This window comes from Drosophila gunungcola, unplaced genomic scaffold (assembly GCF_025200985.1).
Source record: "Drosophila gunungcola strain Sukarami unplaced genomic scaffold, Dgunungcola_SK_2 000001F, whole genome shotgun sequence".
Classification (NCBI taxonomy): Eukaryota; Metazoa; Arthropoda; class Insecta; order Diptera; family Drosophilidae; genus Drosophila; species Drosophila gunungcola.
In genome coordinates, this window is record NW_026453197.1 from 9,513,441 (window position 1) to 9,538,422 (window position 24,982).

Genomic DNA, 24,982 nt, shown 5'->3' on the forward strand with positions numbered 1-24,982 from the left:
AATGGTTGTCACTAAAGATTTTCAGAGCTTATAATGTCATAACTTTTATTGTTTATTAGTGTTAAACTCCATACAAGTGTAAAATGTTTTTTTTTTAGGAAACATCGGGTTTGTAAATCTTTACATACATTAAGTTAATGATGATGGAAACTTGTTGATTTATAAAAGCCTAAATATTTTGAATGGAAAATAATAATAATAAATTTCTTAGCTGCTTACGATTGTATCCCCTTTATTCTTGAGTCTTAATAAGATATCTGCCTTTTTAGATATGGCTGCTCGCCTCGCTGCTGACCACGATCACCTGGGTGACTTACATCACCTTCTACAATTCACGTGTGATTGGGATGCTGATCACGAAGATCGCCAACCGATGGTTCATTAAAGGCGCATATTTCAAGATCGGATCGGTGGCCCTAAATCCTCTGGCTGGAAAGATAATGTTTAGGGATTTCGTGTATATAACTTATGACTACACGGTGCGGGCGCAGGACGGATACTTCATATTCCGCTGGTGGCGCTCCTACGTGCCCAAGGATGTCTCAGAGGGTGAGTGGGATAGTTATCCAATCGAGATTCAATAAATCTTATCTTTTTTTCATAGATCTTTCCCACTCGGACACCCGACTTTCGGTCCAACTGAACGGCTACGAACTGCACATCTACAACAGATCCGATTTGTACGACACGCTGGAGAAGACCTTTGGACTGGAGCCATCGCTGCTCATACCGACGGATGTGGTGAGCAATGAGGAGAGAAACAAGCTAAAGGAACACCATATGAACCTGGAAAATGCGCGACAGAGCCAGAGAATTCAGAATGTGAAGAACTCGGAGGCCATGCAGGCCACAACCTGGCGGGATTTGATTCCAGTGATCAAGATCGACGTTTGCTCCGGACGTTTTGTCTTTGGCAACCGATTGACTCCCACTACTCTCTCGATTTCGGTGGAGGAGGCCCATTGCACCTACAGTACCAAGCCAGCTGTCTGCAGGTTGGATCATTTCATGCACTTTGTTAAGGCCAAAGTCGAGAATGCCAAAGTGCTCTTCTGCCCGAGTCCCAAGTACACGGGTTTGATTGATGAGCCACCACGATACATGGGCGAAGGTTTTGTGGTGATGATGTCCAACCAAATGGATTTGTATTTCTACATGGACGAGCCGGGCGTTGTGCCGGAACAACCTGTGCAGATTGTCCTGCCCAACGGTGATGTGGTAGAGCCTTCGCCTCCAGTTTGGGGCATCAATGCGAGGTGCCTCAAGGGCACGGATTTCAGCTACGGACCCTGGGCAGATCGGCAAAGGGACCACCTGTACAAGTACTTTTACCCTTCGGATTGGAAGGAGGCGGAAGTTACGCCCACTCCTCAGCCTGGAGAGCTGCGCAGCTATCAATCCTTCGATGTGACCTTGTGCGTGCTCAATGAAGCCACCATTGACATACTCTTTTCCAAGGAAAAGGAGACGAACGCAATGCACATAACCGTGGGACCTGCTTCATATGTAGAGGTTACCATTCCCTGGGTCACCCAACCCGATGGTTATACTTCCAAGATCCAGGGACAGCTCTTCCACGTGGAGGCAACCACTTCGCTGCAGTACCGCAGCCTGGCGGAATTCGAATCGCTAGAGTACAAGGTGCGAATCCACTATCCCACCAAGTGGAATGCACCACAGGATTGGAGCATCTCACTCGCCGGCTGCAAGACGAGTGCTTTCATTGTGTACAAACATAAGTGCTTCTTCCAGGACCTCATTGAGGATTGGGCCAATAAGGCCAGGCCGGATATACTCAGTTTTGTTCCATATACCTGCAACTTTAGCATTCGGCTGCACGAGTTCGAGATCCTAATGCTGTGCAACGAGTACAACTGGATCGATTGCAGTAGTGCCAACCAGGAGAACAACCATTTGGCCTTCTGCGGAGATGTTTTCGAGATGAGTTTCGCCCTGCCCTTTGATGATTTCCTGCCCAAAACGGTTACCCTGAAGTTCTGGATCCACGGCGAGGGCTTGGACTTGAGCTTGTACGTGCCGGAAGTGTCCTCGGTGCGTCCCATTGTTTTAGCCATAGATGAGAACGCAAGACTGCTGACCAGGGAGGGCAAGCTCATCCGTCGCCCGGAGTTGTACTCGAAGAAGTGGCGCAAGATTTGCCAGCGCTCTGCCGGTTGGATCGACTGCTGGGCAGTGCCCATTTTGGCGCTGTCCATCCAGTATGTCTATCATCCGGTTCCGCCGTTAGGACCGGATCCCCAGGCGGATATCACAACGCCGGAGAAGGAGGAGATCCTGCTGAGTCCCATGCGAATACCTAAAGTACGGAAATCACCCGTGAGCAACTGGCAGCAGCCACCCGAGCAGTACAGTAAGTTTGATCCCGGTACATTGGCAGCGGATCACGTTACCGTGGAACTGGAGATTGGTAGTTCCGTTCTGATGGCCTATGGCAATGTGCTGCGCAACTTTATCAACCTCAAGGAGAATATTTTTGGCGAGGATCAGAACTTTACCGACATGGAACAGTCGAATGTAAATATAAAGGAGCCCGGAGCTGCACAGCCGAATCCCAAAGACCAACTGCTGGCCAAAGAAAAAGAGCTGGCAAACAAATCCATTTCGGAGACTCAGGCGCCCGAGGAGAAGCGCAAACCCTTCGATCCCCGTCTGTATCGACCCCTGGAGGTGATGGTCTCTGTGATTGTTCATGACATTCAGGCGCATGTGATGAAAAACTGCAATGAAGACGATCCGCCATGTCCGGTGGTGCTGATTGAGAGATTTGGCTTCGAGATGAACAAGAAATATCATGAAACCACACTGCAGGTGCTGGTGAGTCCATCGTATTTGCTAACCTCGGACTGCCTGCCGCGTTCGCAGCGAGAGAAGCACCTCAACCAGGGTCACCTGATGCTCTCCGCCGTCCAGGTGCGAGGTCATGCCATGTTCAGCAACGAGGGTTGCGCTCTGGACGAAGATACGCTCGAATTCAGCTGGCTTGTGGAAGTTCAGCTGGGCAAACTTACGGGAAAACTAACCCTGCCACAGCTGGTGAATGTGGTCACAGGTCTGGAGACACTCATCCTCCTGGCCATCGACCCTGAAAACTGCCTGAAGTCACCCAAGACAGTTAGGAACTGCCATCACGGAGTGCCCAGCAATTTATGCCCTCAAACCAAAGAGGAGAAGAAGTACAAGTGTCCCTCCGCCGAGGACATAAAATACAAAATGACGAGAGTTTCGGTGGATGCAGTGGATGTCTACCTGATAGAGAGTGGCACTGCTCTGCACGCTTGGATCTCGCCCATCCGCTTGGCCAATTGCAATCTCCACGGCCAGCGGGTCAAATCGGGAATATCTGGCTTGTTGCCCTCCATTCTACTGCGCCTATTTATGCTGCACACGACAAACTCATCTTTTAACACCAACACCACGGGCAGCAATCGGTCAGGTAAACTAAGACGAGCGGATCAAGACTCTCTAAAATCTCAAGATGCCGGGGGATCACACTATGGCACGCACGGAAAGGCAGGAAAGCGCAGCTCGAACTCCTTTTCCCGGCGAGATTCTCGAGAGGAGGCCACGCGAAAGCTGAGGGATAGTTTTTCGGAGCCACATGCCAAGCGAACACCGGAAACATCAGAGCTTTGCGAGAATTGGGTCGAGGTGGGCTGCACTTCGCTGGGACCCATTTTGCTAGAGGGAGCATCCGCTTTGCCCATTCCTGATCATGAACTGCATCTAGTGCAGCACAAGTAAGAATGAAGTGAATTTATTTTTACTTATTGATTTCTAAACTTATACTAATTAATTTCCAGTTTCCTGCGTGAGCACGATGCTAAGTTCAAGCGCCTTTGGTTCCTATGGTCCCACAATGGCAGTGCCCTGTCCTCCGGCAGTGAGATCTCGCGTTGTGGTTGCATCGGTGGATGTGCCTTCTTTGGAAGCAATCGAAATGGTCAGAAGTTCTTCAAGCCCACGGCCCAGGATGTCCACGATAACTACAACATTGCTCGTTACTTGTGAGTAGCACGTTTTGAATTTTCTTTTTAATTTTTAAAACCCTAAATAAATAATATAAGTTTGTTAGATAGTAAATAGCACAGCCCTGAGTCATTTCTATTATCAAGAACGGTTTCCAATTCAAATCGGTTTCAGTAATTGATATGTCACAACGGAGGTCTATCAGTTTTCCTTGTCGTTTGTGATTAGCGAAATTACCAATCAAAATTGAATCAGAATTATCAAAAAACCTATCAAAAAATTGTGATGATAAAAAATTTAGTGTTTTGTTGTGCTTGCTTTGAAATTTTATTAAAAGTTGTTTAGTAATGCATAGGCTAAAAACATTTGTGTATTATTTTTTAAATAATTCTAATGATATATATTTTTTATTACAGCATTATCAACAACAACAAGGACTTTGGGTTCGGCGAGAGTATCCTCCACCAGGGTCAACTAGTCTTCCACACCCCGCCCTACAGTCTCCACTGCGTTTCGCTGTACGACACAGCGGACTTTAATGGCAAAGGCCGTCTGTACAGGCCGACGGGAGATTTGCGCAACGGAAGCCTCAAGAAGACGGATCTGTGCTCCCTGCCCGATGGCACCAAGTTCAAGATCGGTGCAAGTGGAACGGCCGGCGTGGAGAAGCCGGAGCCGAGTTGCCGTAACAAATCCAGAGAGAGCATTGGATCTCCAAACACTTTGGAAAGGCGGAGCAAACGATATCCCTGCACAAGGCAGACCTCCGTGGAGGTGCCTTACGCTCGCCTGCTGGACAGTCCATCCAAGAAGCTGCAACAGCAGCACGAAGCGTCTGCCGGCGAAATGGGAATTGGTCTTCGCCGAGGATCGGATTCAAACAGGCTGCGAGTGTCACCGCCCAAGACGAGCATATCCGATTCCAGACTAACTGGCGATGTGCTGGATGATGAGCATGAGGTGCGGTACAGCCCTGGTAGTTATTATTTCACTTAAGCTAATCTCTTTGCTTTGTTCCTCTGCAGATACCAGACGAGATGTCACACTCGGCCCCTCATTCCCATCCCTTGGAGTTCGAGATTGCGGACATTGCGCTTCACGTTCAGGGACTAGGAGGAGATAACCTTCCGCGCGAGGTGCAACGCACCATATCGTTGACATCGGAGAATCCCTCGGAGATGTTCTTCTCGGCCGAAGAGGACATATCGAATGTGATGTCGCAGCGAGGATCCATGAAGCAGCGAAATAGTGGAAACAGTGGCTCAGTGGTGCTATCTGGAAAGAAACGATTCTCATCTGATTTAAGGTAAATATGTGAAGATTATTCTTGTTTAAAAAAATATATAAATAACGTTTTGTCTTTGTACTTAGCATTGGAGCCCAAAACGACAACGGGAGCCACACATTGCCAACATATCGCAGCGATCTGGAGATCCATGCTCCCGATGGCAACAAAACTCTTCCAAAACGCCCGCAGAGCACCACAGAACTGGTAAAGCTTATAAATCAAATACGCCAACCCTTGCTAGGTCGATTCACTCAGTGATTAATGTACACCAAGCGCGATTAGCTTTGCTGCTTTAAAGCCAAGTTTATAGTTCACTCTGATTTTCACTAAATCCAATATCACCCAAGTATTAATCAAGGTGTCAATGAGAATCCATTTCGAAAACTTATTCGATTCGAGTCTATTTCAGTGCATGCTTCGCTCTTTAAACATAAGTCTGTCTATCCAATTACTATATTCATATATACTGCAAATAACTCTTAAGCAACGATTTCTCATTGTCCGATTGTAATTGAAAACTTACAAAAATAGACATTGAGGAATCGTTTCTAAATCTGTAAAACTGTAAACCACTCCTAAATTCTATTCCTCTCCTCAAACTCGATTCATCTACAATCGAAAACAAAAACAAAAATCAATCAATGAACTAACCAAATCGATATAAAAACCGAATCCTAAATCAAAACTCATCCAGAACGAAGACGCTAGACGCATTCACGGTCTTGCCACACCAATAAGAAAAATAACAAATATCTCATCACGACCTGAGTACCGACATTTTGTTCATGATGTGAGTAGTTCTTAGTACCAACAACAAAAAACAACAACCTGCCTCTTCTAACTAACAAGTAGCGCAACTAAACCGAAATTCTATCTGCTAGTTAATTCTGAATAATCTAAATGTATCTGTAGATCAATCTTACTTTGGTACTTGACCCAAAAATTCCTAAAATATTTCAAATCTGGTCCGGTAATCGGAATTTGCATGCAAGTTTAATAATAGTGCATGTGTAGTTAATTGGTTTCAAACTGATTTAGAGCTAGTTTTAAGTTAATAATGTGCACTCTAAGGCCTTAAAATGTTCACAAAATAAATTCGCTTTCGATTTTATTGATCTGTTTTGGTTTTTAATAAATCTAAGTTTTTAATTTAACGAAACTCTTTAATACCTCAAAAATTAATTAAGTTTCAGACAACCCACTTTTATATTGGTTATTATTCCAAGGACCAAAACAGACCTAGATCTTTGCTGCACTTCATCATGGACTTTTCTCACGATTTTCTGCTTGCGCCCTTTGATCTGGCTATTTTATTTGTAGCAGCCGAAAAGAAACCTTGTCTTGCTCTATATAAATTCGGTCTAATCTTCTTCTTACCTATTCATTCGACAGGCTGATTCCCGTGGCTCATCATCTGGCACACCTTCACTGTCTTCCAACTCGTTTATATCGGCCATGTCGTCGCAGGAGGATGTGGCCCTGGTTAATCTGCACCAGCAGGTCAACAGGCCAATCATCGACTCACCTCTGCTGATGGCCAGCTACCTAAACCACCTGTCGCAGGTGAAGTGCTTCAACTGGAACGGATGCTCCTTTCCCCTGGGTCCGGATGTCTTCTCCACGCCTCTCTTCTCTGAGAACGAAGACGGCGGATTGACCTATATTGGCAGCAAGATGGTTCCCCACTTTGATCTCTATTCGTGTTGGCGGGAGATTAAAGTGGTTCCTCGATACGAGAACGCCACTGGCAGCAACAGCTCGGCCACATTTATGGGTGGACCCAAGTCGCATCCCTGGGATCCCAGTGTGCTGCTAAAAGAGGAGGAATCGGACAAGACCACCAACGGCTTTGATGATGGCGAGTTTATGAGCCTGCAGGCGGAAGGTGGAGCGGCCTGCACGTCGGTGGTGGCCAGGCTAAAAGGTCAATTAAATGTCTTCCTAACCCCGCTTCTGCTGGAAGGATTGCAACGGTAAGTGATAATATATAAATTAAAAAATTGGCGGGAAAACAAGTTGCTACATACGTACTAAGAAAGATGGCAACTCGAAGTTCAGGTTTTATCAGGGCGTAATAATGATATTTATGAAGTCCATGAATCAAAGCGAGAAACATGGAAAATAACAAAGACGCAGTTCTCGTATTTCTGGATTATCAATTTATGGTTGCTTATAAAATATACAAGGCCAGAAATGACAAAACAAAATATAACTCAACTTCGCTTGATGCGCAAATGGGCCAGATTGGAAGCCATCAGCCCTGCGTTGTCATTGATCTGTCCACCCTGATCTCGCGGGAAAGAGTCCATCAGCTTCTTTATATATGTTTCTTTGGAGTTCTAATGGCATGCAAATATATATTCATTTAGGAGCTATGTGGTTATCTACTTACTTCGGGGGCATCATCAGTTTCTTTATTCTCTCGCTTGCTTCTTTTGTATTCTGCCTCCAAATTGAAATCCTCCATTGGACCGACCTCTTCCTCTTCGGCGAGTTTTTCCAGATTTAGTGCTTCGCTTTGGCTTCTATCCTCACGCAATCTACGGTCACCACGATCGTTTTCACTTTGGATGCATTCGTCCTGCATTTGAATCAAATAGCGAGGCGGATCGCGAGCATTATTGGCAATAAAACTATGGCGAGAAATGGTTGAACAACAATTTAATGAAAATAACTTAAAGGAATTTCACCTGTCGCTATCAAAGCAAGATTCCTGCTGGCCCAGATCAGCGTTTGCTAGCTCATTCTTTGTAACGATCTGCTTCTTTTCATCTACGTTGTGAAATTGCTCCTCTATTGGACTTTCCACTTCAGCTTGTTTTCTCTTTCGCTGGTCAATCCTGGAGAGCTGATAGCATTTGTTGGAATCGAGAGGAGCTGGTTCCTCTGCCACCTGCCTGGCTTCCTCCATATTATTTGCCGATTCTTTCTGGTCCCGATATATCTGCTGATCTCCTTGATGCAAATATGCTTGCTTTCCTTGATGCAAACATGCTTGCTCTCCATAATCGAATTTGGCCCGATTATCCAGTTCCAAGTCTATCTTCTGTTCTTGCTCAAAGTCATACCGATTTCCTAAGTCAAAGTTAGCCTGATTTTCTTCCTTGAAATTACCCTGATCTGAAAAATCTAAGGTGGCTTGATGTTCGTGGTTTAAATTTTCCTGCTTCAAACTGTTCTGATTTCTTAGTTCTAAGTTAGCGAGTTGTTCCCGTTCCCGCTCAAAATTTGAATGATAATCTTGACAAAACTTGGCCGGATCTTTCTGATTTAATTGTACTACATTTTCCGGCTCCAAATTATCCCGCTCAAAGTTTGATTGATAATCCTGGTATAAATTAGCCTCCTCTTCTTGTTTTAATTTGACTATATGTTCCTGTTTCACATTATCCCTACTATGTATTTCCCTATCTTCGTGGTTCAAGTTTTCTTCATGCTCCTGCCTAACTTTTTTTTGATTATCCAGTTTTAAGTCCTTCAAGTTAGCCTCATAATTCTTCTTTATATTCAATTGTTGCTGTTTTAAACTGATCTGATCTTCCTTCTTCTGGTTGGACTGATTTTCAAGCTCTGGATTAGTCTCTAGCTCTAATTCCGATTGATGATCCTGCTCTAAGCTTGCATCATTTTCTAGCTCAAAGTTAGTCTGTTGCTTTTGCTGGGCAGATTGCTTCAAGTTAACCTCTTGTTTGGGCGTCTTAAAAAATTCTAAATTTAAAGTTTCATCAAGTGGTTCTCCCTGATCATTAAAAGCGGGTATTATCTCCTCGCCCAGCTGATCTATTCCAGCTAGCTCTTTCCCTGGAACATATTGCTTCGATTCAGGCACTACAGCTTCTTGAAGATTGCTCTTAGCCTCCTTGTTTCTGTCCCGCTTCATGGCGTGGCACAGGAAATCGTTTGCGTCGCATTCCAAGTCATCCTTTGACTTCTTGTACTTTTTTATAATTGGCCTCGGACTTTTTGTGGTATCAGTAATCAGATCATCGTCCATATTTCCACCCGATTTGGGCTTGCAGTTATCTGTCGGTCGTGGAGCGACGCACGTTCTAGTGGTTTTCGGAACGGAAGTGGTTTTCTTAGGGCAGCGCTTGGTCGTTTGACAGGTGGTCCGCTTGGTGCACTGATTTGACTTGGTATCATCCAAATCCTCGTCATCCCGGCAGCCATCATCGACAGCTGCTTCCGCGGAGGACTGAAGGGCCTGCTTTGTGTGTTTAGTGGCCTTTGCCTGCCTATTCTGTGCTACTAGACTGGCTTGCTTTGAAATGTTACAGCCGGTGACATTATCTACTTGTATTACTTACCGTCTGTGTCGGCGTTTTCATTTTGACTGATGTGCTCGTCGAGCAGCTTGTTCAATGAGTCTAGATCATCCAGGGTTAGATCTTCAAGGCTTTGCTGAACCTCGGCGTCAGTAAGGCCATTTGTTAGATCGGGATAATCGGCTGGTTCGGATAAGTGAGCAGGCAGAGCACTGCGATCCTGGAAGTTGACCTGTGATTGCTGGAATAACAATAACAAATTGCACTCCAAAAAGGCTGTTTTTTTTACTTACCACAGGGTAGGCTTTAAGGAATGCAGGACTAAGACTGAGAAACAACCAGATCACAAGTAGTAGCATTTTCTTTCGATAAAAAATAAAAGATTGAACTTGATTTGGGTATAATTTCGAAGCCTTCTAAGATATTATACTTATGCTTTTCCCAGTCACTCCTAAATAAATATATGTAAATAAGAATAAAATATCGATTCGCACATTTTAAAAAAATACACAATTTATTATAATCTTAAAGGTGTTCTTTGAGTAATCTTTCAACGACTACTTCGTCAACATCAAATTGTGTAACCCCTGCATGAACTGATTCGGTGGTCAACTTCGTAACAGAAAGTCAAACGAATTTCCTTCGATTAGATTGCAACTTATTTAAAACCTTAGACCTAGGCTACGCATAAATTAACTCTTGGGCTTGGGGGCTATCTTTTTGGCCAGAGCCGTCTGTTGGTCGTTGCTCTTCTTCTTGGGCTTCTTGGCCTTCTTGATGCCGTCGACTTTCACGCCCCGGTACTGGGACTTCTTCTTCTGACCCCCCGTTGCCGCTTCCTTGGTATTCCTTTGCCGCCGATCCGTTCTCCTTGACCTTCTTCTTGTCCAGTCGCTTTTTAGCCCCCGCCGAGTTCTGTTTCTTGGCCTTGGTCTTTGAGGAGGTGCTGGATGCAGCGGAGGCGGCAGCAGCGTCGCGCACTTGTTTGGCACCCAGTTTCTTGACCTGATAGCGTTCCACGTTGATCGGTCTGTCGTCCAGAACGGTCTGGTTCAGCTCCAGAGCCAAGCCCACGGCATCGGGTTTCTGGAAGCACACATAGGCAACGCCCTTGCATCCTTTGTCGCCGTCCTGGAGGCAGCGAATGTAGTCAATCTCGCCGCAACTGGAGAAGATTTCGCGTAGCTTCTCCTCGTTGGCAGCTGAATGGGTATAGTTCTGGTATTAGAATTAATTGTATACAATAACTAGTGTCTTGGCTTACAGTATTTCAGACTGCCCACGAAAATGGTGCGTTTGGCATCCGCGTCATTGGGTTGCTGATCCTGTCCGTGGCCCTGTCTTTCCACCTTGGCTGCCGGTGTGACTCGCAGATGATTCTCCTTGAACTCGGAGCCATTGAGGGCCAGAGCCTGTTGGGCAATCTCCGGGCTCTGTAGCACCACATAGGCGTTGAGGGAGCCGGCTCCCTTGCGCTGTTTGTGCTTGAAGAGCTGCTTGCCACCGGCGGTGCGCATGCGGATGGATTGGACCACTCCGTAGGGGTGGAAGAGCTTCACCAGCTGGACACGCTTGGTGTTGATGGGCAGATTGCCCACAAACACGGTGGCTGCTTCGTCCGCGGGATTGCGTTCCCTCTTAACACCTTCTGTGGGTGGTAAATTAAGGGGTTAAGTAGTTCATAAATAGTTTTGTTTGCATTGCAACTTACCCTCATTCTTGTTGTTGGCCTTGGCTTTCTTGGTCACTTTTCCCTTGGGGTTTTCCTTGGCCGCCGACTTGGCTTCCGCTTTCTCCTTTTTGGCGGGTTTTTCCTCAACTTTGACTGCAGTTTCCGGTTCCTTCTTGACTTCTTTGGGTGACTGTTTGTTTTGCTGCTTCTTCAGCTTCTGGGCCTGCTTCTTGGCCTTCTTTTTCTCGATCTTGGCCAGGTCCTTTTCCGACAGTTTCTTGGGACTCTCCTGGACGGCGGCCTTTACCTCCTCCTTGGGCACTTTCACCGCCTTCTTCTTGGGCTTGTTTTTGGCCTTCTTGACCACTTTGCCCTCCTCCGCCACGCCGGGCTCCTTCTTTATCGGCTTTAATTCAGCTTTTTTCGGTTCTTTGGTCTTTGGTGTTTTCATTTTAACTCGATGTTTTTTCACGTACACGTGTGGTATCGCAGTGTGACCGCAGCTTGACCGTTGAAAAATACCATAGAGCGGAAAATAAATACTGTAATCGAAGTGCACTGAGAGCTGTTATAAAAATATACCAAATAAAACTGTTATATATTTTTTAAACTATTCTCATTTTGTTTTACTGGATAAAATAAAATATAAGTAAATTTCAAAACCAATAAAAGCAAATATAATATTCTGTTTTAATTTAAAAAATAAAATAAAATAATAATTTTTGAAAGCTTTGTAATAACAAAGTGCCATTAAAGAAACTTAACTTATTTGTAGGTAAAAATCGTCTTTAAAAAGAAGAGACTTTAAGTTAATTTTTCAATCAACTTTTAACATTCTTTCCGATTAAAACAATATTGTCTTTTTATTAAAAAAAATTAAGGAAAGGATAACATATTAACTTGATAATAGCAATAATAATTAATTTATAATTATTGATTATAACCAATGACTATTTTCTAATTTATTTTATTTTTATTTAATTTCCAGAATGGTGGAGGCCGCCGTCCCAACAATCCAATCGATGCACCTGCTCTCGGTGGTGAACTTCATCCACACGTCCTGTATCGCCAAGGTTAACAACGACAACATCCTTAAGCGGGACCAGAGCCTCAGCTACTGGTCGCAGGTGCACTCCAACTCCAAGCGATCCACAACGGAAAGACACCTCCAAGGACCCGGAGATTCATTCCTCAGCGATGTCTACGAGGAGAGTATCTCGACCAAGACTCAGGGATTGATTGTGCTGCCGAAAGTCAGCATTACCATGCTGCAATCCTCCATTGTGGAGGAGGTCATTTCAGTGGCGGCGTTGGATAATGTGCAAGTAAGGATTCCAAGCAAGAAGTAATGGTGTTCATATTAAAACGAATATTCTCTACAGGATCTGAGCTGCGTCTCTCTGCTCACCTTTTACATGGAGGGTATCTCCACAAAGTTTCACCTGGGCAAGACGACGCGCGCCTCAATGCACAACGTGTATATCCAGCAAACAGTGCAGTCGGGCAGCAGCAACAAAAAGGGTGGCATCATGAAGGGCACTCGCGCACTGTTGGCGCATCTCTCTTCACAGACTCGACCTGACAATGTCCAGGGAGAACCCATTCTCATCGAGACATCGGAAAAGCAGTTGGAGGAGCTGGTAATCACTCTGGACATTGGGAGGGCCCATGCGCAGCTGCGACGCCTGAAGACCGAGGGCCAATCCTGCGCCCAGGACTCGCCCATCATCGTCACCGCCATTCCGGAACACAAGAGCAAAGTGCTGTTTGAGTGCCTTAAGATGCCGGAGAGCACGGGCATCGAAAGCATTGGCTACATTATGTTCGAGTGTGGCTTGGAGGGCGTGGGTGTGAAGATCGTGAAGCGATCGCACTTCGAAAAGTCAGAGAACAGCAAGGAGGAGCTGGCCGAAATGGCGGGAGCTGGTGCAGCGGGTGGCACCACCACCGGAGGCTTTAATCTCAATGATCTGGTGGGTCAGGGTGATGGGGCAACAGCTGCCGGAGATGGCGGAGCCACTTCAAAGGCTGAGGCTGCCTGGAGACTGATAACTAAGAAGCCTCCCACTCCCAAAACTCCCAAGGAGAAGTTCCAACCTGCTTCGGACAGCAATATTGCGGCGGATAGCTCCTCTGCGGCTGAACAAAGAAAGTCCACACCCAAACCACCTGATGAAGATGTGGAAAAGGGAACCAGTACAGCAAACATCGCGGCAGGAGCTCAGAAACCCACTGCAGCAGCAGGAAACAACTCCAAGGATGACTACGACAAGGTTCTGTCCAATGTCAAAGAAACAGATAAGACTTCCTCCTGCGTGATTGAGCTGAAAGCGGTTTGGTTCAACTTCGCTGCCCCACCTTGCGTGCCCATTACCCGCAAGATCGATCTGACGCGACTGGATTGGAACCTTTTGAGCACTGCCTCGCCGGCAATCACGGCATGGATGAATCCCAGCAATCGTCTGGCCATGAAGATCGTATCCCTGATGAAGGCCCTCCACACAAGGCAGACGGCAGTGGCAGCTTGTCTCATGGCGGAGGCCATGGATAACGAGAAGATCCAGAGAAACCCGAAGATCAAGAAGGTAACAAAAGAGGTACAAGAGGTTTCTAGACTTGTTAAACATTTAAAACAAACCAGACCATGAACGGAATTTATACTGATATATTTCTGACTTTATCCGCAGAGTCGCTATGCCAACAACTATACGCTGCTGTCCAAGACGCTACAGGAGGATCCCAGTTGCCAGCTGTGCTACATTATGCAGAAGTTGGTCCTGGACGAGGGTGTTCAGCGGATTGAGCCGATCTTCAAGCAACACGACGTTCCACATCTGAACACTCTGCGACAGGTGAGTATCTTTCCCTACAAATATGACCTAAATATAATTCGTTTGCCATTCCCTTGCAGGGCATCATTGTGCTGAGTCGACAGTGGAAGAATACGCTTTACAATCCCATTCTCTTTGAGCACCAGTACAAGAACAAGCTGGCCCGACCCATCAACGTGACCTTTTCGTTCCCGCAAAACGAGGAGGAGGCGGAGATCGACGAGTGCGAAGGTGATGTTGAAATGGGCGCCTTTGCGGGCGTCGGCGAGAATCCGGAAGAGAGTGAGAATGCATTATTACTTGGGCAAACACAGCATCATCGAACTCACATTGGTATTTTTTTGATTAACGCTCTCCTGCCCGCCGCCTGTGGCGGGTGGTTATCTCCTTTTAACCTAGTTATATGTATAGTTATAGACTCTTTCTATTGTTCCCCCTTCCCGATTCCTGCACGTGTTGATTGTTTGTTTGTTAACCAAGTTCAGAGATTGTGTCCGCGAGTGTGTGTGTGTGTTGCTTTGATCTACCCTCTATTTTCCTCCTTTTCCTCTTCTCTCTGTAAATACTTTAAATACTCCACACAAATGTTATCCACCGCTTTGAGTGTTCACCACTTCATATTGTTTGATGCTTTGCGTTTGCATTATACCACAGAACAATACTACAACTCTTCTATCCTTTCTGGCTATTTCTATATCTATATCTATGGAACCAAAATTATACCTAAGTATGTTGTACACTAAACGAATAATTCTTTTGCCTACGAATTTACTGCGATTTATTTGTAAATATCTTATTTCGTTTAGTGTATAACTTCCCAAGAAGAGTGCTTTCTTGAAGAGTGCTTGATTAAAATGCATAACGTTCCTTTATTTACGACTCTTCGCTGAATTTCCTCTATAGAAAACAATCAGTACGGGGGCGCTTCATATGGTCATGAAACCGGAATCCATGGAACCACCTCTCAGCGTTCGACTTCCACATCGCCGAATATACACCACCCCCGACGCGGGTAAGTTTTAAATGTCTGCATGCTTATGCCCATTAGCACATCTAATTAATGTCATGCTCGTGATCTGTTCTTTTCTTCAACAAACATTCGTGTGCATCAGCCTAAATAAAGTGCACAGCAAAGCATCGAATTATTCACATGGCAATTCATCTCGTTCCAGCATTCAAATGTTGCCCATTATTTCCGGGCTAGTGGAAAAACAGGTTCCAGAATTCGGTATGTATATCTAATTTTGCCTGGAAATTATTTAATATTATTACTTGGACACAGAATATGGAGCTTTGCAGGAGGGTTCGTTGAGCTCTACAAACTCGGTGAATAAGTTCTGGCTGGGTGCCGAGAACCACAAGGAGGATTTGTACTTTTGGATGGCCAAGCAGCAGGATAACAAGAAGAAACACTTTGCCGAGAAGGAAAACGCCCGTCCCGCTCCGCCGAAAATGCACGGGCAAGCAGGACAATCACGCAGTGGCATCATGCAGGATTCCATCAAACTGTTGGATGCTCATCTGATCTTTGAACCATTGCTTACTTGCTTGGGTGTGATGCCCCAGCAGATGATCAACAAGTTCTCCAATGCGGACATTTCATCGCTGGAAAACTTTGGCACCAATCTGTCCCTGATCGGAACTTTTGATTCCATTCGGGTGGACATTGTGGTCAGCGAGGCGGGTGACAAGAAGAATTCGGCCCAGAAGCCAGCCAAGCTGAACAAAAAATCAAATGGTGGCAGAGCCTCTATAATGATGGAACATCCATTGTTCTTGTGCGAGCGAGTGGGTGTGGAGTTGGAAGTGCTGAAAATGTCCGATGGCATGGTGGATCAGGCTCGCCAGAATGTCATCTATATGTCGCGTCGCCAGCTGAAGAAGCACACCAGTACCGTGATCAATTTCAGTCTGAATGTTAGATTTATATCGCAGCAGGTTAATATGCCGCTGTTGAGACTGCTCCATCAGATATGCAATATGTATCAGAATGTAAAAGATGCCCAGAACGAGTTCCACGACCATCCAGAGCTGAGCAAAAAAAGCCAGACCAAAGATGAGTGCAGTTTGGGTAAGGAACTTATATATATTATATATTTATGTATCAACAAATCACTGAATTACCTTTTCTTTATTACAGCATCCGAGCCCACAGACATCCTGCCGTTTAACTCGGTGTCGGAACGCTTTGGGCATGTTGAGAACTACTCGGACGAACGATATGACAAATTCAACGAAACAATGCCCACAACAATGCTGGCAAGACCGCGTCCTGGAGGCGTGGCACCCATCATCCAACTTACTCCGTCTCCAAATGCGAAGAACAGGCCTCAGAGTTTCGCCCAGAAGCTTCGATCGACTGGCAAATCGGTGAAGGGAAAGCTGGGCTACACGAATCTGAACGAGTCCAGTTCATCGCCTCTGAGAGACAGTCCTACCATGTCGCTCCACGAACAGAACATTCTCAAAATGTCGACGGAGTCGAAGGCCTCGCTTAATGGAGCCTGTGCCACCAGCGTCAGTGGGGATTACCAGAACACACTGACCAAGGCGGGAATGCCAACGATGGCGCCGATGCTGGAGACGCCCAACTGCTGGAAGACCATTTACCACCTGTTGGAGTTGTACGGCACAATGCCGGAGACCAAGACGGTGGTGCAGAGGAGCTCCATGAACGAGCACAAGAGCAAGCCCGCCGGTTTTGCCCACGACGAGGATGACTTGGCCAGTGCTCCAACGCCGCTGCCTCAGCACCGCGAAATGCTGCTGGTGGATGCACCCTCCCATGAGCGAACGCGTCTGATTGTCTTCGGGGTGGCCAAGATTCACAAAACTCGACTGCTGGCCACGCTCTCTGGCCTCAAGCTGGAGTCGGAGATTACCACGTTGAACAGCACGGCCACGTGGAGAAAGAAAGCTCGTCCTGTGTCCTTGGAGTGCTCGCTTACTGGCCAAGTGGGACGAGCCATGATTGTCCTGCTCGAGGGAGTTGCTCCTAGTCAACAGTAGGTTTCATATTGCTTTATGCCAATTATATCTTATAACTTATTACCTTTTGTTACGTATTTCAGGACCGTGGTGAAGGTGACGGTGGGCAAAAGCCAGACTCTTTATTCTAGCCTCTCCAAACGGGGAAAGGATAAGAATAGTGGGCTGCTTTCGATTGGGGCTGTTAACATAGACATTCCGCAACATCCGGTTGCTCTCCATGGAATGATGACGCGAAGCTCTAAGCAACTGTCCTCCACGCTACAGGAGCTGAGAGTGAAGCGTAATTCGGGTCGATCCACTCTGCGTACGCATACGGCCGAGGAGCCAGAGTCCCCGTTCCATGCCCGCAACTCGGGAGGAGCCAGCAGCGGAACTGGAGTGGCCAGCGAAATGCGAGAGCGCACTGTTTCCGGCGGAGCAGGAGCCCAACAGCAGCCGCAGCAGGCGGCTCGCCGGGCAGCCCACCTGGCGCAATCGAAGATGGGAACGGCTCAGCACCAGAATGGATTGCTCCAGCCGCTTGTCATGCAGTTTAATGTCCTCCTCCAGAGTCTGTCGATCAATGCGGCTCTGCTGCCCTCGCTGCAGGCCCAGTATCGCATGAACCACGTCAGCTCGATGGGAGTGACCGGCCAGCGGGCGAAGTTCGTCATTGATCTGCCCACGCACACGCTTAGCTTTAATACCAAGATTCAGGTGAGTTTAAAATGCGTTTATTAATTAATATTTTAAGGTAGAAATTAATCAGTCAGACTGATTGTCTACGCACAAATAAGATATGTAAAAGCAGTTGTAATAGTGTAGTAGTAGTCTCGAAGAAAAGAGTATTTCGACAGCATAATTAGATAAGAATGACGAAAATGAACGGGTTAAGGAAGCAATTAAATTGGCAGAACTTCCTTCTTGAGCCAGGCTAGAGTAAACTCGTCTCCCTCGCGCGACAAGATCGGTGACAGAGTCTCCCAGACTTGCTGATGGTAGCTGTTGAGCAGCTTCACTTCCACCTCCGATAGCAGCTCCTTTTTGATCATTTTAGTTTGCTTCGGGCACATGGTGATTGTCTTGAAAGTCAGGGCGCCACGGTTGGCAAAATTGTGAGCCACTTGGACGGCGGGCACGATTTGCACAATATCCTCGACACGAATGCCGAATTCTCCGTCCTGGTAGAAGCCAGGCTCATTGGAAATGAACATGTTTGCCTGGAGACCGGGATCGTCGGGCATCAGGCGAATTCCCACGCCCATGGGACCTTCGTGGACGTTTAGGAAGTGACCCACTCCGTGGCCAGTGCCATGGCCGTAGTCCAGTCCCACGTCCCAAAGTGCCTTCCGGGCCAGGGTGTCCAGCACCTGACCCTTGACCTTGGCCGGGAACACGGTGGAGCCAAAGCTCAGTTGGCCCTTCAACACACGAGTGTAGGCTTCCCGCTGGAAGTCGGTGGGTTCGCCAAAGTGCAGGGTCCTCGTCACATCCGTGGTGCCGTCCAAATACTGAGCCCCCGAATCGCACAGATAGATTTCCGTGTCGTTGATCTTCCTGTTGGTCTCCTCCTTCGGGTGATAGTGGATAACAGAGCCATTTGGCCCTGAAGCACTGATTGTGGTGAAGCTTAGGCCCATGTACTTATCCTTCGACGCACGGAATGATTCCAGCTTATCGGAACCAGACATTTCGTCCACTTGCACACCTCTCTTCACCTGATCCTCCAGCCAGGCGAAGTACTGGCACAGAGCAACGCCATCGCGAATGTGGCTGTTGACAAAGCCCTCGATCTCCACATCGTTTTTAATGGCCTTTAGAACGCAGACGGGCGTGACCTCCTGAAAGCGACGTGATTTGGGTATCAGGGCAGTTAGATAGTAGCTGCTGGTCGGCGCAATCCAAATCTTCGACTCCTTGGTCGACACAATCTTGCTGATTTCCAAGCCAATCGAGGCGTAGGGCAGAATGGTGATCTTCACATTGTTCTCCGTTTGATGCTGGGCAAAGTCAGTGGGTAGTTTGCTGGAGTCCACACAGAGCAGTAGCTCATCGCTGGTCACAATCAAGTAGGCAAAGAACACGGGGTTAAAGTCGATATCGGAGCCGCGAAGGTTCAAGAACCAAGCGATCTCGTCGAGCGCACTGACCACCAGAGCATCCACATTCTTGTCCTTGAGCTGCTTGCGCACCACCTCCCACTTCTTGGCGATGGTCACGCCGGAATGCTCCAGTTTCAGGGTGATAATCGGGTTGGAAGTCTGCGCCGGCTGATCCGCACCCCAGACCTCGTCGATGAGGTTCTTCTCAATGGGCACCAGTTGGCATTCGGCGGCGTTGAGCTCCGTTTCGATGGGTTTCCAGACGCGGAACGAGAGCAGCCGGGGATCCACGCCCACAGCGCTGCCCCGGGGCAGGTTCTTGGCCAGCCAGGCGCCAATCGAGGGCGTGGTGGTCAGCCCGTCCTTCATGAGCACCCAATTGGAGTCCAGCTGCTTCTCCGCCTGCTGATAGTACCGCCCGTCGGTCCAGAGCAGGGCGGAATCGGTGGTAACCACTGCCGTGCCCGCGGATCCATCGAATCCGCTGACAAAGGAGCGCCGCTCGTCATGCTGGCACTGGTACTCCGACTGGTGGGCGTCGTCCGAGGGCACTATGTACGCCGCTATGCAGCCGGAATCGCCCGGCTGGGCCCGCAGCATCAGCTCCCTCAGCCTGGCCAGAATCTGGGTGGTGCTCCGCTTCATTGTCACTGGAAAATAACTGCGAAAAAAAGCCCAGAACTCAGTAACTCTAGTCAGCTTAAGTCGATAAGACAATCAAACGTAATCGCGTTCTCGCTATCCCATAAATACATAAATAATCGGGCACATATAAGTGTCACACTCACAGCGGCTGTCAAACTATTGTTTAAACTACAGGGTGCAATTTATTTTATGGCCGCCTACTTTTTTTAATCTTTCTGCAATGACACATTAAATTTTGCAACTTATCACAAGCCAAAAATGCTGCCCACACAACATATTTATATCTTATCGCCTTCTGGCTTTTAGTATTTTTTTGCTTGCTTTTAACATACGGTAACACTAACAGCTGTGAAGTTTAAATTAGGGCGCGAATTTTAAAATCATTTCTATCTAATGTATATTGTTAATTAATAAATATTTTCTTTAACAAATGAAGATTTTTTTTAGAAATTTTTTTTTATAGGAAATAAGTCAGTAAAATGAGATATTTTTTTTACCATTCTCCTTTAGAACGAAATGAATCTGCCATCGGAGGCTTGTATTGGCCTGCCACCTGTTCACGTTCTGGCGGAATACATTCCGGATCACCGACAGGATCACACGGAGAACGTGGAGGGCATCGTGCTGCGCCAAGGTGGCTATGTGAATGCCAGTGCCGAGATCGGGGAGTTCGAACGCTGCCTGACCACGGATCTCCTGAACCATTTGGTCTTTGTGCAAAAGGTTTTTATGCGAGAAATCAACGAAGTGCTGCAGAAGGTGTACGGAGGCGAGAAGCCCGTGCCCCTGTGGACAGAGGAGAGCGGCGACAGTTCCGGAGCAGTGCAGGAGTCCTCGCTCAAGCGAATCCTCTTCTCCATTAACATTTCGATGAAACGCATCCAGCTGACGGCCACCACACCCTGTTCGTCGGCAGTTCGTTTTGAAACGGGCATCCTAGAGCTGCAGCTCTCGAATCGCGTGAAGAACTTGGGCGATATGAGCAACCGGAAGCTCTTCTTTAAGGCGCACATCGATTTCAATCTATCCCTGGGCCAGATCATACGAAACGTGATCTTCGACGAAGCAGAACCGGAGTTCCAGCAGTATGCCTTCTTCCACACAACCATCAACTTGAGGAATGCCTTCCAGGACGAGCTGCTCAACGAGGACAAGGAGCTGATTCTGCTGACTCTCAAGAGACCGCTGGTCTATGTCCAGCCAATTGCCGTGGACAAGGCCATCCTCGTGTGGCTCAACTACAAGAATGCCTATGAGTACTGGGCGGAGAAGAGGGCGAATCTCTGCAATGAACACACCCAGCACAGTCAGTTCAGCCAGTATTCGGCACAGCATCAGAGCCAGAATCCGCAGGTCTTTGATCGCGTTGCATTCGGCCAGATTGCCGGCTCCAACCTGTCCACGCTATTCCTTCAGCTCACGGTGGAGGACATGGGCATTTGCCTGCCCCTCAAGCAGGTCAACACCACGGTAAGTAACCAGTTGGACCTATGATTAAAATATGATCTAAGCATCAATCCGTTTTACAGACATTTGGTTCGCGTTCATATCAGGACTTTGATGCCAAGGGTGCTGTTGTGATCACCCTGGAGAACACAATCATCTCGGCCTGCAACTCGGGTGCATTGGTGTCCAAGGGCAAGTTCCAGGGCCTGTGCCTGCGTTTTGCCGATGACTTTGAGACCAATCTGGATGACTGGAAGCCCAACAGTGCAGAGCCCATCATGAACGTGTGCGTGGTGTCAGAGGGAACCTTCGAGGTCTGTTCCCGCACCACGGCGGCCAAGAAGGGGGAGAACGCCAAGTGGCTGCTGAATGTGAAGTGGCAAATGGAGGGTGTGGACATCCATTTGGATGTGAATATTGGCAAGCAGCTGAGTTCCCTGGGACACACGCTCACCATGCTCACCGGTTTCGAGGAGGATGACACCCAAATGGAATCACCCGACAGCGATGAAGGGGATCAGAGCTGCAGGGATACGTTTGTGCGGAGGAGAGGAGACTTTGACAACTTGCCAGCGTTCGTTTTCGATCCCACCATCGATTCCAAGCAGCGTTCCTTCATGATGGAGAAGGAGATGGCCGAGCAGCTGAAGATCATCAACGATCTGCGCACCCTGGGGGCATCCCATAATACGGTGGCCCACGAGGAGAGGCGACTGCAAGAGCTGCAAGCCATCTGCTACAAGTATTTCCGCCGAGACATGATTCAGAAGTGGAAGAGGCCGTCGCTGAGAAGATCCCTGAAGAACTACGGTCGTTCGCATTCGTACATTGGAGCGGGATCTTCGGTGGCGGGTGTAGGTGTTCCCCAAACCTTGGACAACGGAAGCTATGTCGGCAGAAGGCTGGACACCATTGCCTCCAATGACGAGATATCCAGTCTGCAGAGCACACCGGCATCCTGTCACTCCCGTAGTGCTTCCCTAAAACACACTGTAGGAGGAGCTGTCATTGGAGGAGGGATTAATGCTCTGGGAAGAGTGACCTTTACGGAGGCAATGCGCCAGACTTCGCTTCCCAATGCGGACACTGATACGGAGACGGCGGATAATGAGCTCGATTGGAGGGGCGACATCACGCCCAGCGAAATGGATGTTGATGGCACCTCCGTGGAGATGCGACGCAAGCATGGTCATAGTCAAAAACAACCAGAACCGAACATCGATTTTGAACTGGACATCAAGGTGCTGGTCAACTCTGGCAAATGCGTGCTGCACACAAAGGACACTGGCGAGGAGCGAGCTCAGGGCTACGCTGGTGGATCAGGAGGAGCTGCCGGCGGAGTTCCTGTCTCTAGTGTTAAGTCCCATAAGCGGGAACGGAGCATTGGCAACGATTGGGGCAGTCCCACTCCGTCCAGGCGACAAAGGGACAAGAGCAAGCTGCGCTACAATGCCAACGCTTTGCTGGCCGATCTCACCATCTTTCACATACCAGGCCTAGATGTGAAGCTTCACTACCAATCGAAAACTCTGGCGGAGCAATTGACTGGCGACCAGGTGCCACACGGTCGCCGTTTGGGCAGCAAGCGAGCCACGCTCTGCGCCTGGATGACCCTACAAAGTATCCCGGAGGAAACGATCATATCCCCTCATATTCTGGAATTCCTAGAGCAGACTCTGGAGCCCATTCCCGCCCGACAAACCACCAGTGTTCCGCCCACACCCTCCCATAATACAGCTGTTAATCTGGACATACTGCCTGCCAACTATGTGACTTATGCCTCTTTTCCCGTAGATGTTATCGTTTACTTCCACATGCAACCCTCTACCTTCAGATTCAGTTGTCTGCCAGTTTCGAGGGTGGAATGCATGCTGCAATTGCCCAGTCTGGATATTGTGTTCAGTTCAAAGCGTAGCAGTGACGAGGAGAACTCGGCACAGGCGGGCAATCACGCCCATCCTGAGCAGCAGTTGCCCACCGGTGGACTGAGTGTCACTGGCTGCCTGGCCGACTTCAATGTGTTCATCTTCCACCCGTATGGTGGCAAAAAGACTTCCAAGGAGACGCAGTTCTCACCGTTGAGCGACAGTGAGAGGAAGGATTCGCTGAGCATCAACGTTGAGTTTGTCAAGTTCCACATTACGCGCTGCAGAAAGGTCTACATCGAACCGTCGCCCAACTCCAAGAGATCTCTTGATCAATCACGGGCCGTGATTCGATTCTCTACCATTGTGGACATTGGTAGTGCCAGTTTTAAGTACGACATGCGGCGATTGACGGAGATCCTGGCCTTTCCCAAGGCTTGGTACCGCAGGAGGATCGTGAGGAGACTCTTCCTGGGCGATCTCAGTGTGCAACAGCAGCAGCAACAACAGCAGCAACAGCAGCAGCAGGGAAATGGATCAGAAACACCTACTGGCTGTCCACCTGCTACTCCAACGCCCAGTGAAGATGCCAATAGGGCCAAGGATAAAATGCGCCTGGACTTTGATGCGCAGCAGACGCAACAGCAGCAGCAACAGCAACTGGGTCACTTTGGGGCTGTAAGAAAACTGAAGAACCTGGGCAAGTCTTCCAGCGCTGAGTCCTCGGGAACTCCGCCATCGGAGAAGAACCAAATCACTGCCTGGGAAACTCTCGTGATATTTGCAGTCAATTTCACCAAGCTAAATGTGCAAATGAACATTGGCAATGTGTGCGGCAATGTTGTGTGGCTCACGAAAGACTTCCAATCGGATGGACGCCTCTCCATCGGCAGCACTGGCTACAAGAACATGTATGCCGGCATCTATCTGGGCGGATCAGCGCTAGACGCCAAGGGTGGCATAGTGGGTGGCAGTTTCGAGGTCAACAAGATCAACAAGCGATTCCACATCAAAGAGGAGGCGGGCATGGAGCCCTACCACACCTTGGGTCTGAGTTTTATGGCGCTGGAGCTGAGACTAGACTACATGGGCACTTCGGTGCTGATGACGCGGATCAGCAGCTTCTCTGCTGCCATGAAGGACGAGTGGCGCACTGCCTCGCAGGCGGCAGCAGCTCCCTCACATGGCAAGGATCAACCCCGAGCGCTGATCTTTATCCACGGCGATCTTAGCTGGGACCAACTGCAGATCATGATTAGCAAGTCCACGACAGCAGATCTGCTGAAGATGTACTTTAAACTGGAGGAGTTCTTTACGCAGCAGTTTAAGTCATCGAAGAGGGTGTTCTCGAGCTTGGAACCACGCCTCCAAGATCGTACGGCCAGCATCAAGAGGCGTCAACAGTTTAAGAAGAAGCCGGCGAATGGAGAGCTTATGGCTCCTGTACAAATTCACGGTTTGATTGGCGAAAACACGGACGCACGGCACCATCGGCATTGGCAGAAGCCATTGGCTCAGGCCGTGGGTCTGGTGGTGCCCTCACTGGTGACCCGTCTGCCACGCCATGGCAATGTTTTAGGTGGCACCGTCGAGCTCAGAGGGCAGAACATCTCGCTGGCCTGCTTCCATGGCATCAACTTCAAGTCCAAGTCGTGGGCGCTTTTTAGCCTGAGATCCCCGTCCATCAACTTTGCCACGGAGGCGCGACAGAGCGAGGACGAAGTGCTGGTCACCCAGACACTCACCTCTTCGCTGGGACAGACGACGGAGGTGCAGCAGCAGCAGAACCACTCGATGGCAATCGTGAGCCGCATCACCAGGAACATCATCTTTCCGCCGCAGTTCAAGACGCTCAATGAGTGGTTCCACTACGCGTTCGCCAACAGCGAGATTGATGGTGGGTTACCAACT

At 48.2% G+C, this 24,982-nt stretch overlaps 4 protein-coding genes across 17 annotated transcripts in view; 1 reads left to right on the forward strand and 3 right to left on the reverse strand.

Moving 5' to 3' along the window:
• The window catches only part of LOC128261968 (bridge-like lipid transfer protein family member 1), a 29,648-nt gene that overhangs the window by 2,951 nt on the left and 1,715 nt on the right, over positions 1–24,982 (forward strand). The window contains exons 2-20 of one of the 9 annotated variants that reach the window (XM_052995952.1): positions 270–549; positions 605–3,758; positions 3,822–4,025; positions 4,404–4,947; positions 5,013–5,293; positions 5,359–5,479; positions 5,970–6,065; positions 6,668–7,248; positions 12,201–12,537; positions 12,595–13,809; positions 13,900–14,064; positions 14,124–14,376; positions 14,947–15,055; positions 15,156–15,271; positions 15,326–16,114; positions 16,184–17,048; positions 17,115–17,730; positions 20,271–21,230; positions 21,290–24,968. In XM_052995952.1, coding sequence (XP_052851912.1) covers positions 270–549; positions 605–3,758; positions 3,822–4,025; positions 4,404–4,947; positions 5,013–5,293; positions 5,359–5,479; positions 5,970–6,065; positions 6,668–7,248; positions 12,201–12,537; positions 12,595–13,809; positions 13,900–14,064; positions 14,124–14,376; positions 14,947–15,055; positions 15,156–15,271; positions 15,326–16,114; positions 16,184–17,048; positions 17,115–17,730; positions 20,271–21,230; positions 21,290–24,968 — 14,365 coding nt within the window. The remainder of the gene's footprint in view (positions 1–269; positions 550–604; positions 3,759–3,821; positions 4,026–4,403; positions 4,948–5,012; positions 5,294–5,358; positions 5,480–5,969; positions 6,066–6,667; positions 7,249–12,200; positions 12,538–12,594; positions 13,810–13,899; positions 14,065–14,123; positions 14,377–14,946; positions 15,056–15,155; positions 15,272–15,325; positions 16,115–16,183; positions 17,049–17,114; positions 17,731–20,270; positions 21,231–21,289; positions 24,969–24,982) is intronic. The other 8 variants (XM_052995955.1, XM_052995954.1, XM_052995958.1 and 5 more) reach the window with 8 other exon arrangements.
• LOC128261970 (trichohyalin) lies at positions 7,395–9,975 on the reverse strand. Of its 6 annotated transcripts, none has more exons than XM_052995966.1 (5): positions 9,834–9,975; positions 9,583–9,781; positions 7,966–9,532; positions 7,668–7,908; positions 7,448–7,604 (listed from the first exon to the last, which is right to left on the reverse strand). In XM_052995966.1, exons 1-5 carry the CDS (start codon positions 9,897–9,899, stop codon positions 7,593–7,595), a joined length of 2,085 nt encoding a protein of 694 aa, XP_052851926.1. In that variant the 5' UTR covers positions 9,900–9,975; the 3' UTR covers positions 7,448–7,592. The 6 variants fall into 6 exon arrangements, with proteins under 6 accessions (XP_052851927.1, XP_052851926.1, XP_052851925.1 ...); XM_052995965.1 differs by having other exon boundaries at positions 7,470–7,614; positions 9,583–9,760; positions 9,834–9,914; XM_052995962.1 differs by having other exon boundaries at positions 7,471–7,614; positions 7,966–9,523.
• On the reverse strand, positions 10,028–11,709 carry LOC128261973 (RNA-binding protein 34). Its single transcript, XM_052995970.1, is given in 4 exon segments — positions 10,028–10,385; positions 10,387–10,742; positions 10,805–11,188; positions 11,252–11,709. Coding segments are annotated over 4 exon segments (1,305 nt in total). The 5' UTR covers positions 11,664–11,709; the 3' UTR covers positions 10,028–10,232.
• Positions 17,732–20,042, reverse strand: LOC128261971 (xaa-Pro aminopeptidase ApepP). Its single transcript, XM_052995968.1, has 2 exons — positions 19,904–20,042; positions 17,732–19,776 (listed from the first exon to the last, which is right to left on the reverse strand). Exon 2 carries the CDS (start codon positions 19,758–19,760, stop codon positions 17,916–17,918), a length of 1,845 nt encoding a protein of 614 aa, XP_052851928.1. The 5' UTR covers positions 19,761–19,776; positions 19,904–20,042; the 3' UTR covers positions 17,732–17,915.